We start from the raw sequence: 15,526 nt of genomic DNA, 5'->3' as shown, positions 1-15,526 counted from the left end.
GATAGGAAAATTACAAGGATCGGTGCGTGATACAACTTGTGACGAGAAAGAAAATTATTTTCTATTGACGCTTTTAAACTTAGTTGAAGTTAGGCAAATTAGGCGAATCAGCAGTAAGACGATAACGGTAAAGGAAATTAGCTAGTAATACCTAAAGTACAGAATGACAGGTCCAAAACAGGTGAGCGGAATAACTTGGTTGCTTTTAGAGATGGAAAAAGAGCATCAAATAACTACGAAATGAAAGAATGAAAAGCAACCGATTTATATTAGTATAGACATACTTATGTCTGATAGTATGTTTATGTATATATTCGAGTTCAACAGTGCAGATTTTAAAACGCGAGTTTCAAACGGAAGAATAAAAAATCTTGCAACAACTTTCCATCTTCTTCCAAATTCATCTATTTAAATTTGTTTGAACCGAAGTATCTTTATTGATAATAACGATGAATATGAAAGCTTGAGAGGATACGTCAAGTTAAGTGAATAACAGATTCTGGCAAGAATAAGGTTGTTTAAATCTGGATTATTTGATTGATCGAAACGGGACTTAAGGAGAGAGGGATTCGATTGAAGAAACGTCACTTTTAATGTCTTTCCTACAGTTTCATAAGTTCAGCTTTATCTACGATTTTCGAAAACAGGTAGATTTATTGCTCCATAAAACCGTCAATTCCGATCAACTCGAGGGGGCAACTTCTGACGTGGATGTCACAGTAAAGAGGCTCCATCGACGAGCTATTCGTCGTATATGATCTGAAATTGGTGACGATTAAGTGGCGTTTACGTACAACAATATTAATATCTGCTTACCCGATCAGCAATTTTAATATCTTTGCGATTACGCCATCCCTCTGGCTTACGTATTCCATCGCTTGACAGATATTCTTCAAGAGACACGATCTCCCATTAAATCCATGGCTGCAACGTTCGTGTGCATACGTTAGCATGAGTGGGACGATAGAATTGAGCGGTACACATCCGAGTGATTGAAAAATCGATCGAATAAAGTTCGATAGGTATTGTAAACTCTGGATCTCCATAGTCAAATAAATAGAAGCAAGAAGAACTACGATCCTTCTGATTAGTATTTCTATTTGTTCTATTTATTTGTTCGGGTTTATTTTATATTCGATCAGTAAAAATCTGTCCACAACGCAACATTGTTACAATATGTTCTTGTTTGTTCATCTTCTTGAATCCATCAATTCCACATTAGTGTTGCATACCTGACGATTTGGTATCTCGCATTTTGTCCAGAAGAATCCAGAAAACTTGGATATGAGGAGGATCGAGAGACTGAAACGAAGGATGAGAGTGGCCGAGAAACAAGAAGAAAGAAGAAAGAAGCAAAGAGAGAGTGGCTGCAGAAGCCGAGCGTGCTACGGAATCGGCCGATCCGTGAACTAGGCCAGAAATCGTCGACCGGATAGAAATCCATCCCTTTCGGCTAAACCTTCGCCGTTCCGGGTAGGTAGCGATGCACAGGTCAATTTGCTAGACTGTACGACTTGCACGGCAGCAGCCACGGATCGGTACCATCCTCTGCATTATTCAAGGTCTATTAAACTATTTATTACCTCTCGTAGACCAGCTCCGCGGCCTGGTGAACGTCGGAGATGGACCTGCCGATTCTGGTGTCGGCGTACTCGCTTGGAAGTTGCCATACTAGCTTAAAACCAGCCGCATGAGCGAATATGGTCGAGTAAGACAACGTCGTGATCTTGTAATTCACCCTGTACTGAAAGCAAAGACCGGTTAATAGTAGCTGCTATTCCCAGGAAGAAAGCTAATGGCTGGCAGACAAGAGCTGATGGAAACGGTCATGGTCACGAGAAACCTTCGCAACTTGATTGTTCGACCCTGATTGCGCTCCACGGTCGATGATACGTGATAGGAATCGAGCGACTTGGTGACCGATTCGAGGTTTTCCTTGTGGTTTAGATGCGAGAACGTGTGTTACTAGCGGCGCATGATCGAAAATCCCAGCCTTGGAATGGGTTAAAATTTCATATTGGAAAGAATAGGTGGTGGTAAAGGGGTGACTTCAAAAATAATCCAATATCATGGCGAAGAACCTACCCGTTTCCAATATCGAGTGGACAAAGTCAAAAAGAAAAAAGAAAAAAGAGAGGTATGGAAGGAAAAAAAGAGGATGTGTGTGTGCACGTATGGTCTGGCTGCAGCTTAAAATTTCAATTTCGAATGGACAATGGCATGTAGAGAGGGTAAACTCGATCGACGTCCGGCATTTTCAGCTTGCTGCGCCTCATCTGAAAGGCAAGGAACAAGCTGGGACAAAGTGACAAGGCAGGTGTTACTGGCTTCGATGTTTCCCGTTAAACTGTATATCGTGCAGATAGTGGTGTAAGCGTCACGCCAGAGTGTTGGCTGAATCTGGCAAGTCGTTTATCAGAGGAACACGACTCTCTGACTCTCTCTCTCTTTCTTAACCGTGCTATTAGAAACGAAGATAAGTTTTGTATTTCTTTCTTTCTCTTTCCCTTTTTCTTTCTCCCTTTCCTCTCTTCTTTTATTTTTCTTTTTTGAAAAAGATTAATGTCTTCGAGTTACACCAAGCTGAATCCTCGAATCCTTGATCCTTATTTCCAATTCATAAGCCAAGAAATAATAGAATATAACACACGCATTGCATCTCTTTGCGTTGCATAATCCCTCTGGCGAACGTATGAATGTATTCAGGACTGTCGAAAAAAGAAACGATGATAAATTGCGACTATGTATCCTATGACGTACGCTTCCGTTCAATTTTTACGGATACCCTTGAAGTCATCTCAAGACTCTTTCCTCTCTTTTTGCTTCTGTGTTCTGACGTGTCATAATCTCCTTGTCTTGCTACCACTTTCGAGAAAATGCGTTTCTCGAGGCATGAAATTCTCCTCGCTTAATCCGTTAACGTACAAGTTTTCCCTCCGTTTATTCTCGAAAATGATTAAATTCTTGTTATAATAATGATCAATGGCTAAAATGGATTAAAAACAATCTACGCTGGCGCTGAAGTAATGTTCTTACGTATTAGAAGTACTAAGTACGTGTTTAAGATTATTAACCAAACAATAATAAACTGTCGACTAATGATAAAGATGCTGTGTTAAATAAAAATAAAAATCTGGAGAAAATCGTAGATTTTATAAATGCGCGTGTTGAATAAATGTTGAATATCGAATAATTGTAGAAGGTAAAAAATTGCAAAAATTCCATTTAAAATACGTATGTGCGATAAGATTAAATGTCTAGGCTATCCAAACATCATACAAATCCCGTTTTCTCATCGATTATTCTTTCACACGTATCTGCGATAATTTTATTCAAAAATAATCAATCCCTCGATGAACCAGTGGCAACTTAGAACGTTTGAAAGAATCCAGGTTGCCCGTTATCGGATAAAGGACAACGTGATGCTGCACTTTTACACTTTATTATTGCGTTTTGAACGCTGCGCTTCGAGCAAGAGAGGAAAGGGACGGAAGAGCCGATGTATCGATTTATGGTCGGTGATCTGGAATTCAGCGGCTGTCTCGTACGTTGCCCAAGTGTATAGTGCACGTGCAGCGGCAGTATCGACGATACTACGCTTGCACTTGTTCGTAAGTGCACTGGATCATCGCCGGTTGCATAATTCTTCTAACGCGTGTACGCGGAATGGCTTGAAATGCAGCCTAATGGCTACTGCACCTGGTGCATTCCTCTGTATCCCGAAAATCGTAAACAATCACCGACAATCGACTTTGTACTGCTCACACACACATACGTCGTGGATATGCCCAATATCCTCCGCTCGTATATTTGTAGGTCTTAACGAACCGAAATTTATCAATATTTTTCATCTCTTTATTCTTTGAAAATCGTTTTTGTTATAACAGAACTGTTAATTGACATATTTTTTTATATATGCGCACTGTATTTACACGAATCAAAATTATATTCTGTGGAAATAGAAGAGAATCAAATATTACGTTGATTAAAAAACATTCCTTCATCGTATTTTATTGTACATCATTTAACAATGTTAATAAAATAGTCGAAATATATATCGTACCTGGCGAAATATAAGCTACAAAAAGATAATAACATATTGCTAGAAAAAAGTATTTCTTACCGAGCACTCGAAATTCATATTTTCGGGATAAAAAAAGGGACAAAAACAGAATTTTCCAATCAACCTAACGAAAACCCTTTTCTTCGCCTCTAAATAGAACAACCTCTATTTTTTTCAAATAAATTGCAACCATCAAATACGTAGACTCGAATCATAAAACAACTTGATTAATATCTTCACGTTTTTTACATGACGAAACAAGGCAGTGTGCTCGTTGAGGTAGGATTCAATGAACAAAGAAGAAAAATGCTTGAAAGAGCAGTTATTATTCATGGGAATGCAAAGATCAGGCTATTTATCGGACCACGTGAAAATTGCATCGGTAGAACAAATTTCTCGGGAATTTCTATCGTGGCGATCAAGACGATTCGTTCCGCGGTGGACCCGGTGTAAAGATCCAAGCGCCAGGACCTTGGCGAAGACGCGTCGCCCACTTACAACCAGTAAATTTTCCAGGAAGCAACCGTGACAAGGATAATGTATTCGACTGGCGGGTCTCGCGATACGTTTCAGCTTGATCCACGAATTACACCGGGAGTAACTTCATCGTGCATTAATGCGGTGCATTACAGAGTTGCTCGGGATGGGCTCGTCTCGGAGCGAGGAACGCCTTTTAAGGCGAAAATACGGCGCAACGATCGACTTACATTAGTCGTAGTTCCCTATCCCTGGAACATATGGCGCATAAATTTCTGCCACAGCCGCAAACTACGTGACGTGGCCTGTAAACACGGCTGACAGTGTAAAGAGTAACCTTCGACGAACAATTGACAGTCTAATTTCCATACGCGTATGGATCGAACGAGAATTTCCATCATTGAGAATCGTGGAAAACTTTGGAAAGAACTTGTTGAGAAATCGCGAGGGATCACTGGTACATCAATCATCGAGTAGAAGAATAATCGTCTAACCGCAATTTACAATCCAGATTCGAATTAGTACGATGTAACTTGGGTAGTTTGTTATATCAGGATGACCAGAGTTGGCATGTGAATTTATGTATGTCCAGAAAGTGTCTTTCTTTTACAGACGCGTCTTTTACAACAATGCATCTTTATACAAACATGAAATCTAATCTGTCAAACGTTGTGATTTTTATCTTGATAAAACAAAGTGGATCATACGTAATTCGATGAAATAATATAAAACGGAAAATGTTGTGCATCCATTATTTCCTTACAAAGCGAAAGGAACTTTTCGGACGACCTAATACTATTCCTTTACTTGGTATAATAAGTACATACGATATACCGTGGTTGTAAATTATACTCTATGAAAAGTTACCCATTTTGTAGAGCCAGCTTAAATCTTGAACTGCAAGAATTATTTGCAAATTAATACATTTCGCTTATGATCTTTTATTAAGCTTATATGGTATCGAGCCTTTGTCATTTCTTGCGTAATAACTGTAAGCAGTGAAAATTGGTTTACGTCCTTTTTCCGTATGAAAACCTTTTAATTTGCTAATAACTAAGTTTATTCGCACGATTACAGAGGTCTGCATATTCGTGGCAATTATCTCTACCATTTCTACAATATTGAAGATATTTAATCCACCGAAACCAAATCTTCATCACTGGACCGCGGATGTTTCTACAAATTCACGGCTCTATGAACACAACGAACGAAATGGAACTTTGTTCACCTACTAATTCTAGTTATCGTAGCGAGCATAATACTTTGGATATTATAGTATTAAATTCAATTATATTACATTAATATCAATTCTTTCCATTCCAACTATAATCGACGAAAAGATTCAAAAATCACAAAATTTGTATTCGCGACACGATAAAAAAATTAGGATACTTGGCAGACGCCGATACTCACGAAAAAGGAGCTACCTTTCCGAAATGACAGAGATCTGGTGGGTCTGGTCGCGACCACAAGCTCGCCCGCGGTAATGAGGGTGAAACAGAGAATGCAGAACAACAGTCGCATAATCAGTGGATGTCGGGCCCTGGGCCAAGATGTCCTCGCGTACTTCCCGTTGCAGTCTGCTTGGAATATTCCCGCCTGTCTAGGAATCTTCGTCTGATGGAATTGAGTCGCTTCGGTAGACACCGTTCCCCAGGGTTATTGATAACGGTGCTTTGGTCCCCACCAACCATCTTTCCCACTTTTTCGTTCTTTTCGCAGAGATATCTTGGCTCCACCTCTCTTGCCAGCGAATCTTATGAAGCTGTTCATTTCGGAGGCCATTGTTTCAGTAAAAGTATTCATGAATATTTAGTTAGTTTTGGGCAAAGAGTTAAGTTATTCATCTTGATATTGAAATGTAGCGCGACACAGATCGATCGTGTAGAACAAGTAAGACATTGAATTGCATAGTGTAACGTTCGGGACATGAATCATACTAGTGTCTCTCCGCTAAATTATTAGACAGCTCGCAACACTAATGTAACTTACATCCTCTTCGCTTTATACAAAACACTCTGCTTGAACGACGAGATAAATCGATATAGTTGGACAGTTTATGATTTTGTTATTGATCCTCGGAACCTCTTAGCTGCGGTTGAATTTTGTACTGGGCTGTTTCTCTGTACGGCAGAGTTTGACGCGAATTACGCGTAAACGACACAGCACTGCAATGTGTGACGGATAATGCTGTTCTTTACGCAAATACATTGGAACGAAGTTTTTGATAATTAAATTATAATTTTTCTTAAAGATATGACGCATATACTCTAACTTGAATAATTTACTTCAATAATTAATAATACAATTGAGCGTGATGTATTTTAAAGCTCAGTACGACACATAGAACCACACAATTTTCACACTCATAGCGCAATAGTGTTTTTCGAATTGCTCTTCGTTTTCTATTTTGTAGCGACATTTTGAGGTTGAAGATTCTAAAAAATTATAAGGATACGGATCGGCATATTAAAAAGAGTATCTAATAATGGTTTATTTATTTATTATAACGAAAAGCAACAATTGATATCTGATACTGGCGTATCAAAAACAAAGACTATATACTCTGTAAGTATATTGTTAACATTGTCATAAAACGTTGCGAGGACAAGAAAAGTGTGAACCAAGACAAATGAAATTTTACCGTTTAGTTCAAACGGTGAGCGAATGATTCAGCAGAATGAGCCACTATAGTGGCGCGTCGTACCTGAGAGGTTAAAGATTGAAGGGTCTGTAGAGTAATAGCTATGTATTCAAAATCAAATGGGAATGATCGTCGCAAACAGAAAAGTTTTGCTAAATCAAGATTTCGTTTTCACGAAGCTTCCGCGTATGTTAAACTTGCACGAAAAGAAAATTTTTATATACAATAATAAAGAAATCGATATTTTCTCGATACTAGACTTAAGTATTTAAAGAACGGTTCGTTAAGTTTGAATTTTTGCCAAATGATAATCTTTTATGTAAAATATTGAAAAATCAGTATTTTCGTTCTACCAGACATATACGATATATAAGGATTCGTTAAAACATATAAACGCAGCAAACTGTACATGATCCACAAAAGAAAAAAAGAAGAATAGTAAAAATATAATTAATTACAATATCAGAGACCAGGTAGTCTAACGAAACTATTAAATTAGCCATCGTAGATTAAAGTAACCGCCTTTGACTCCTAAAACAACTAACATTGAAATCGCGTTAATCTCTGCTCGACAGGACATCATTGTATATCCGAAACAACAGTAAAACTGGAGATTAATGATAAATTATTTTGCACCGTTGCGCGCTCGCCTACCTCGCTTGCTCGTCTTACAAATGTATTTATGAACCTAATCTTGCAGCTGTATAAAATACAGATTCGTGTTTCCCTCTGTTCCTTTTTCTCCATTTTTCCCTCGCTCGCACTGATTAATCTTTCCTTTAATACGAGGAAAATCCACGGAATGGAGAACACAGGAAAATGAAAGATTAAAAGGAGAACGGAATGGGAAAGTGTATATCGAGGGAGATCAAAGAGTGTCGTGTTTGATAAACGGGCCTCCGCTCCCAGTTGAAATTATTTTACACGCAGCGTCTTTTAATTAACAGGAAATTAGCGATAAAAGTTATACACATGACAACTCATTTATTTCGTCCGTAATGCGAACCACCACGACGATGTAACGTATTACGTGTATGTGTTCCACTGCAAATAAGAGACAAATGACGTAACGTGTGCACAATGGGTGTAATTGGACCCAGAAAAAAAGCGAAGGCAGTAAAATGTGTAACGAATGGCTACATCCAAAAATAAAACGCAATGTACCTTATTGATAAGTATGAAAATACCGATCTGATTGAATCTTTATCTTCTCTATTGTGTAGTTCGAATTGGCGGTAAATATCTTCTCGGTCTACGGACATGTTCTGCACTATCTATAACAGTTGGCAACGAATAGCTAAGAGATTGAAATGATCCCTTAAGTGTGACGTATAGCGATTGTGCAACTTTGAAATTTCTTTTTTAAATGCTGAGACAGAGACCGAAGGTAGATATCTTCAAATTTTGAATTATTTCGTCGATTATATACTACGAAGCATTAGAAATGACTTTTAATGATTTCGACAGAAATCGTTGTAGGATCTCGATATTAGAATTGCTGGCTATCCTTTGTGTTTTTATATGCATGTTTGAGTGTGAGTGTGTCCTAGTATATGCATTGTAACTTTATAGCAGGTTATTTCTCACGTTACTACGATATGCTAAGCAAAATTGTTTATAATTTTTCGTAAAAATTGACAGTAATTAATTCAGTAGATAAATAACAGATAATACAAATCTTATTGTTAGTTAATAAATCGAAGATATTCTATCTAGAATTCCTTGACCAGCAGGACACGTGGAATAAATCATCGAGCAATTCTCCTGTCTTCTTCCAGCCATCGCTGCTTCTAAATAGTCATCGTCCATCATCGAAGCTTCTCTCTGATCTGGTCTGAAACGAAATGTTTCTATTTAATACGTCAAATTTAAAAAATTCAGTTCGGCAGTTGCGTGTGTTTCAAAATTAGTAGAAAAATTACTAGACAATCTTACGTTAACAATAAATGCAATAATTCGCCAATCAAACCCTCGTCTTTCAACGACGTCGAAGCAGCTTCGCAAATATTCTTCTTTAAGCAAGCTTTCCCATCGATGTGTCGCCTGAAAATGATCGTCGATTATTAAGTGGAAGGAAGTATTAAACAGCAAACGTATCGCCAAACGTTTCTGTCATCAACATTTAACGCGATAGCGCACTTGTGCAAATAAATTTTCGCATTACACGTTAATAGAATACACACTGTCTAAATTGTTCGAGCGCCGGAATTGTTTATTTGTTAAATCTATTCCCGACAATAACATGCATTGCACATTCATGCGTTTCACCAAATATTTCCAATCAGAAGTGTTGCTGTTGAATTAACTATTAACTATTAGACATCAATTACTATACGATACAAAGGCGGTGAAATGATTTGTAAGCGTATCGATTCGTTAATTATTCACAACGCTGCATTTCAAATCCGATGAATTATTAACTATTTGTAATCAGAAAGTCGCGCCGCTGCGAATCATCGATTAATCAACTTATTAATTTCACTAAACATTACAAATTACTTATTTATCCGGCGTAATACTTGGGTAACTCGAAGATTCTACGTACATGATTTGATCATTGATCTACAGCAGCTAATAAAGTATTATTTCTAGAGTCAAATTTAATTGTTTACGAATTGAAAAATAAGAACCGAACTTTCTTGGCCATGAAATTTCTTCGTTCTCTAGAATTATTCTATACATGTACATGTCGTCCACATTTTTAAAACCCTATAACAACTTTGTGTCTTTTTTAGAACAGATGTTTGAGGGATCAGGTGGCTTACTTATTGATTGACGTAAATTACATACGTAAATTCACAGAAATACTCACATGTTTAATTCTTGTTGTAAAATGTCGTATACGAAAGCCCTTTCGTTCCAGCTTGCTGTTCGACGTCGTCTTTGTGACGAGGTCTGGAAGAAGTTAGTGAAGAAGGTAGCGTTGTCTGGTAACATATATTGGAACTGAAAGTTTTGGCCGTAAACCAAAATCTGGCCTGAGAGCTGCACCGGCACCGCCATGCCCACGACTAGCTTGACAGAAATGCGATAAATATAATACAAGTGTAGGCGTTGGATGCGCGACGAACTTACAGCAGCGACTTTATGATGAATATATTATAACGAAAGTATAATTTTTGAAGAGTAGGTGAGGCGGTCGTAAAACGTCAAGTGTCTATCTTATAGACAGGATCAAACTGGAAAAGTTTGCGAATACCGAAAGCGAAGAGATTACGACAAAGTCCGGCAAGTGAACTCACGGGGCTTTCGCCACGTGATACAACCGGAAGTTGGACAATGGATAACAATAATGCGGATGATTGATAGAATAAAAGACACACGCGTCGCACAGATCGGTGGAAGGAGAGCCAAGAGAACAGGAGAAGTTCTTTCGCAGTAGTGAAAGATCTTGGTTCGTAAATCGTGAGTAGAAACTTTTGCAAATGTAAAGTATTTACACTGTGCGATCGGAAGGAGAGGGAGGGAAAAGTCAGAGAGAAAGTAGATAAGGTTATTTTCCTTTTTCTTGTGTTTAAGAAAAAAAGTAGATCTAGCGACGCAATGAAATGAAAAAGGAAAATGGTCATTTTAACGTTCGCGACGAAAAGGAGATGTACTTGCGTCGGTGTATATGTGATTTTTACAAGCTTGCACTGGCACAGAAATAAAAACGAGAGGCTGATAGAAAATACAAACTGTGGGTATAAAATAAAGTCGAAGAAAAGGAAGGAGCGGGGACGGGGAAAAATTGCAGCATATTCGCGGTTTCTTTTTTCGTGGAAAATTTCGCTCACTCTAGCGAACCTAGCTGCTCGTATTTCAACTTTCGGAATACTGCTTAACCCTCATTCGTTTCCAAGAAAGATATTACGACGTTGGTGGACTTCCTTTCTCCTTTCTACATTCTTTTCTTTCCCTATTCCTCGTCTCGTTTCTCCATTCCTCATTTTCCATTTTCTCTTCTCCACCACCTTGTATATACGTTCATGTATTACCTCGTGCATATATTTCTCACTGGAATTTCAGTTCGCGTGGACGAACGGAATCGTTTGCTGGAGATCAGCTCGCGCACCTTGTTCATAAACATCGTGCCTTGCCAACGGCTCTCCCATTCAGTTCTATCGTGCCATTGAAACGTTGCGTGACACGATCTAAAGCTCGCGACTCATGGAAATGAATGTTAAATAAATTCAGCTGGGTTTTTCAAGCTTGCCCAACGGTCCGTGTACAAAAGCGACTCGACGCGTGCTGAAACTTCGTAATCGTCCTTCTGATAAGATAGCAGGGCTTCGGTCGTCCAAGGCTCGCCAGCCGGGCGAAGACATGCAAGTAATTCAACGTCGCCGCTCTTCTTTCCAGGTCTCTCCACTGTTTCCCTTTTTCTTTCTCATTTTGAAGCTGCGCTTTTGACGCAGTGCAGCTCCGCGTGTTTAGATACATACTGACCCAGAAACGGTGAATTTTATTTCACACCAGTTTTCCGCCTCCTCAAGGCGAATGTCCAAATATTTGCAATAGTCGTTTCTGTTGCTTGAAAAATCTGCTAATCAAACACTTTTGCCCGTGCAACGGTGACGTCTATCAGACGTCGTCGAATCGTCTCCCTTCGAAAAATTCTAACAAATCGGTGTGCAGTGACCTGGACCAGTCAAATATTCTGTTTCAATCTAAAATACATGTACATGCAAACTGCACACGGTAAGATTGAACTAAAACTGAAATCTAAAGGCACCAGAAAGATCTGTCCTGTATCGATTTTGTCAGAGCTCTGACTCGCCGTTCAACTTCCACTAAGTCTCGGTCCCATTGCCGGAAAGGGTGCGAGTAATCGAGGAAGCTAGGGCAAACAGTCCATCAGAACATTTGCTCGACCAAGAAGAAGTGAAAACTACAGAAAGAGCTTTCCGATTTAATTAGAAAATTTGAGAGGAGAGACGGTAGATAAGGCCGCAGTTAATTATCAGCGGAATTGAGAATGAGACAGGCAGAGACGTTTCTCTCGGTTTAAAGTTCTCCACCCTCCTCCGTTACTTCCCGCAGGACTAGCACGTCCATACTTAAGTCACGGAGCCTAAGACTCGCGTTAAACTTGGCCCGAAATTCGCTTTAGTTTGTATTCCGTTTCCACTGACGATTCCCATTCTATCCACGGGCAACCTCCTCAAGAAACCTATCTAACGACCGACCAATTAATTTGTACCTGGCGATCCGACAACCGCGATGTTAATCATGGTATGGAAAATAGCTATCGACCCAGCAAGCTCCAAGCGATCGTTTCTTTCTTCGCGGTGTTCTTTTTGCTACAGTCGCAGCATCTTTGCGGGGAGACTCCAAAAAATGACGAACTTGCCCCGTGATCTTGTTTACCTTTCACGATTTGTGAAATAGAGAGGACGGTTTATCGTAATATTTTACTATGTCGTGTCTTTTCGTTCCTTCGATCGAAGCTCGAACGTAAGATTGATTGCCATACTCTTAGTGGAGACCAGATCTTAAGAAAACCGCCAGAGTTACATTCAATTTTAATTGAAAAATACGTATCGTTACTGAAACTCACGTGCACAGTTTCGCATATCCTATATCCTAGATTTGTCTAAATTTAGGGAAAAAACACATGTGTACGCCTTCGATTAAAAGCATAATACGCAAGGAACATCGTTAAACTGGAGTGAAAAGTAGTTTTGAATGCGCAAGATATACGATCATCCGGCGATATATCTGCAAGCAGAAGGAAGGAAAGTAAAAAGGAACACGAGGCAGGATACGGCTGTCGTGCAACGCGTCGCGTTTATCATTCTCATCGCTTGTTAAATCTGTCTGTTTCTATTTTGCAAAGTTTCCAGATACGGCTGCAACGCATGAATTATTGCTCAACTATTATCATTACGCGAATCTTACTTGAAATTTAATTGTCAATATATCTCGATGAATTATTCTCGATAAGTGTGTTATGGTTTCGCGTGTAATTCGTTTCTCGTCGGACGACGTTGGACGCGATAGATTTTATTCAAATTAGCACGAGTTAAACCGTCGAACGAACAGCCGTGCTTTTACGGAGTAATCCCATCAGCCTCGAAGAAGACGAGATTATTAAGTTTTATCGCTGCCACGTCCAAGTATGGATAAATACCTTGAAAGTGCCACCAAAAGGATAAACAAGAGGCGGAGGATACAACGCTTGTCTCTTCTCTCGAGGCTGCTCGTCATCGCTGCACTGAATTTGCCCCACTGTCGCAAACAGCAACAAAGACAGCTTCCAGTCCACGTTCATCCAAATAAATATCATCGTTATTTCTTTCGCTTCTCGTCTAGAAGCTTTGACAAAGCAGAAAATTAGTTGCGGATTTGATCAATCTCGCGCATATTCCCATCCTTTCACATCGCGCTTACTTTTCATCACGTCGAATCCTTCGAAATATACATTTTACTCACCTGGAAAGATGAAAGAACCAGCTATTCGAATCTCGAAAGCAATTTCGTTGCTCCAGGCGAAACACAAAGCCATGCAACTAGTACGAAACTCACGGCCTCGAAGCTTCTCGAGTCGTCAGGTTGCTCCAAGTTCCAACTCCTCCACGAAATTAACGTGTCATCTGTCAACTCGGGGCATAGTTACGCTGGAAGGTTCCGCGGCCGACTGTAGTCAGTCGAAAGAGCTAATTTTCCATCCTCGATAGACGACCGTCTCAGCCCTTCCTTTGCTCTTCGTCTTCTTAACTTGTCCAGCTTCCCGTTTCGTTATTGGTCCTCGATTCGTTAACACGTTCAATGCGGTAGACGTAAACGTACGCGTCATCGGAATTTTCTATTTTCTTCGCGATGAGGCGAAAAATGTAGAAAAATCGACTGCTGCCATTAAGAACCCCGTTCGATTTTGTATGCCGCGTCGAATGTGTTAATGAAGAAGGGAAACAACACGATTTTTTCAGCAGTTCTCGGGTCGTTCAAGTTTCAACCGGTTCGATACGACAATCTTGAAATTACAGCTAAAGAAGAAGATGTAGACGGGTGAATGTCCTGGTTCAAACGAGTAGAATTGTAACTTGTAAATAAGTAAATGGCAGAAGAGAAGTTCGCGAGGCCGAAAGTTCCGCTTCCGGGATAACAAAGGAACTGAAATGTATAAACAAAAGGTACAGACGACGAGTATTTTCCAGACGGCAACATGCTGCCGGATATACTACTCGTGAACTGTAGAACTGTCGGGAAAGTTGCCACATCCAGGGCCACTATCGTTGAAATTTCTAGCTTCTCAAGATCTTAAGAAGTTTCGGAAGAAGGAGTATCTTTCAACGACGACGTGTTCCAACGGTGAACGGATTGTTGCAATAAAAAAAACACTTGTTTGCTGATCTTTATTAATATCGGCGATTGCTCAGAATCGCAGGGTAAAAAGTTGACACGTTAATCTTGGTTATCGAGGAATTTCCTGGTTCCAAAGTCGGCTAAAATATCCGTGGAACATTTCTCGAAAGGGCAGCATAAACTATCGGAGTTTCGAGAGCTTTAAAGATACACGATTTAACGAGACTCGAAGAAACATCGTGGAAACACAAACGTGGAACACAAGCAACGAATGGTTCGGTAAAGAGACGCTGGTAGCGTAATAAAATAGGACGCGACAGAAAATGGTGACAAACAGCCGCGCGAATAAGGAGAAATAGAGGTGGACAGAGAAATGGAGGTTCGCGTGGAAAGGAGAATCGTTTCGTCGGTCTTATATCTCGTTTCCGGTCATTTTACAGCGAGCCTCAACAGCGAAATTTACTTAGGACTTTGCCCATTTGTCGTTCTACGATATTTGCTGCGTTTCGGCTTTGATCGCCGACTGAAATATCGTAAAAGTCGACCAGCATTACCGATCACTCTAATTCGAAGCTCAAACAACGTCGTTCTAGTTTGCAAGACGAATCGATTCCATCGATCTTCATTACCATTTCCAATATCATACTATTTACGTTTTTGTTGTGTTTAATTATTACATTGTATCAGAAGAACGTTTCTATGCTGTCAATTATTTACTTCGTGCAATAACAAGATCAGATCTCCTACTAAATTTTAACTGAGACAGAAAATAATAGCCGCATCCCTCTAGTTCCAAGTTTATTTCTAATTAATAGCTGCCACTGCATAAGATTTACATAAACTTTTGAAATGTGCTTAAAGAACACTCGATCGCTCTAAAATCTCAAAAATAAACAGCCACGCTGGCTCATTTGACTCGGGTATCTCCAGACGATCAATTTTTTAAATATTAATATTAACCTTTTGCACTCGAGGACTTTTTCGATCGACCATAACAGCTACTCCGAATGATTTAGCGTATCAGTGACGCGTATCTTGCTATTAACGTAAAATGA

The 15,526-nt window shown here is 39.5% G+C and overlaps 2 protein-coding genes across 2 annotated transcripts; both read right to left on the bottom strand.

The window, feature by feature from the left end:
* Positions 1-74: 74 nt before the first annotated feature.
* LOC139987344 (uncharacterized) lies at positions 75-6,162 on the bottom strand. Its single transcript, XM_072003491.1, has 4 exons — positions 5,954-6,162; positions 1,584-1,744; positions 817-924; positions 75-759 (listed from the first exon to the last, which is right to left on the bottom strand). Exons 1-4 carry the CDS (start codon positions 6,062-6,064, stop codon positions 654-656), a joined length of 486 nt encoding a protein of 161 aa, XP_071859592.1. The 5' UTR covers positions 6,065-6,162; the 3' UTR covers positions 75-653.
* A 1,382-nt stretch (positions 6,163-7,544) lies between these two features.
* LOC139987230 (uncharacterized) lies at positions 7,545-15,456 on the bottom strand. Its single transcript, XM_072003240.1, has 5 exons — positions 13,599-15,456; positions 13,297-13,481; positions 9,997-10,199; positions 9,120-9,227; positions 7,545-9,018 (listed from the first exon to the last, which is right to left on the bottom strand). Exons 1-5 carry the CDS (start codon positions 13,669-13,671, stop codon positions 8,874-8,876), a joined length of 714 nt encoding a protein of 237 aa, XP_071859341.1. The 5' UTR covers positions 13,672-15,456; the 3' UTR covers positions 7,545-8,873.
* Positions 15,457-15,526: the final 70 nt, after the last annotated feature.

Source organism: Bombus fervidus, chromosome 5, assembly GCF_041682495.2.
Source record: "Bombus fervidus isolate BK054 chromosome 5, iyBomFerv1, whole genome shotgun sequence".
Classification (NCBI taxonomy): Eukaryota; Metazoa; Arthropoda; class Insecta; order Hymenoptera; family Apidae; genus Bombus; species Bombus fervidus.
The sequence above is the reverse complement of the archived record's forward strand: the minus strand, read 5'-3'. Positions and strand labels throughout refer to the sequence as shown.

Bases quoted from the DNA above. Each gene is read 5' to 3' on its own strand.
- LOC139987344 (XM_072003491.1), bottom strand. From the start codon at position 6,064: ATGCGACTGTTGTTCTGCATTCTCTGTTTCACCCTCATTACCGCGGGC. The intron at 1,745-5,953 runs GTGAGTATCGGC...CTTTGCTTTCAG, and splicing joins GGAAAGGTAGCTCCTTTTTC to TACAGGGTGAATTACAAGAT. The intron at 760-816 runs GTAAGCAGATAT...CACCAATTTCAG, and splicing joins ATATTAAAATTGCTGATCGG to ATCATATACGACGAATAGCT.
- LOC139987230 (XM_072003240.1), bottom strand. From the start codon at position 13,671: ATGGCTTTGTGTTTCGCCTGGAGCAACGAAATTGCTTTCGAGATTCGA. The intron at 9,228-9,996 runs GTGAGTATTTCT...GATCATTTTCAG, and splicing joins TTACAACAAGAATTAAACAT to GCGACACATCGATGGGAAAG. The intron at 9,019-9,119 runs GTAAGATTGTCT...ATTTCGTTTCAG, and splicing joins TTATTGCATTTATTGTTAAC to ACCAGATCAGAGAGAAGCTT.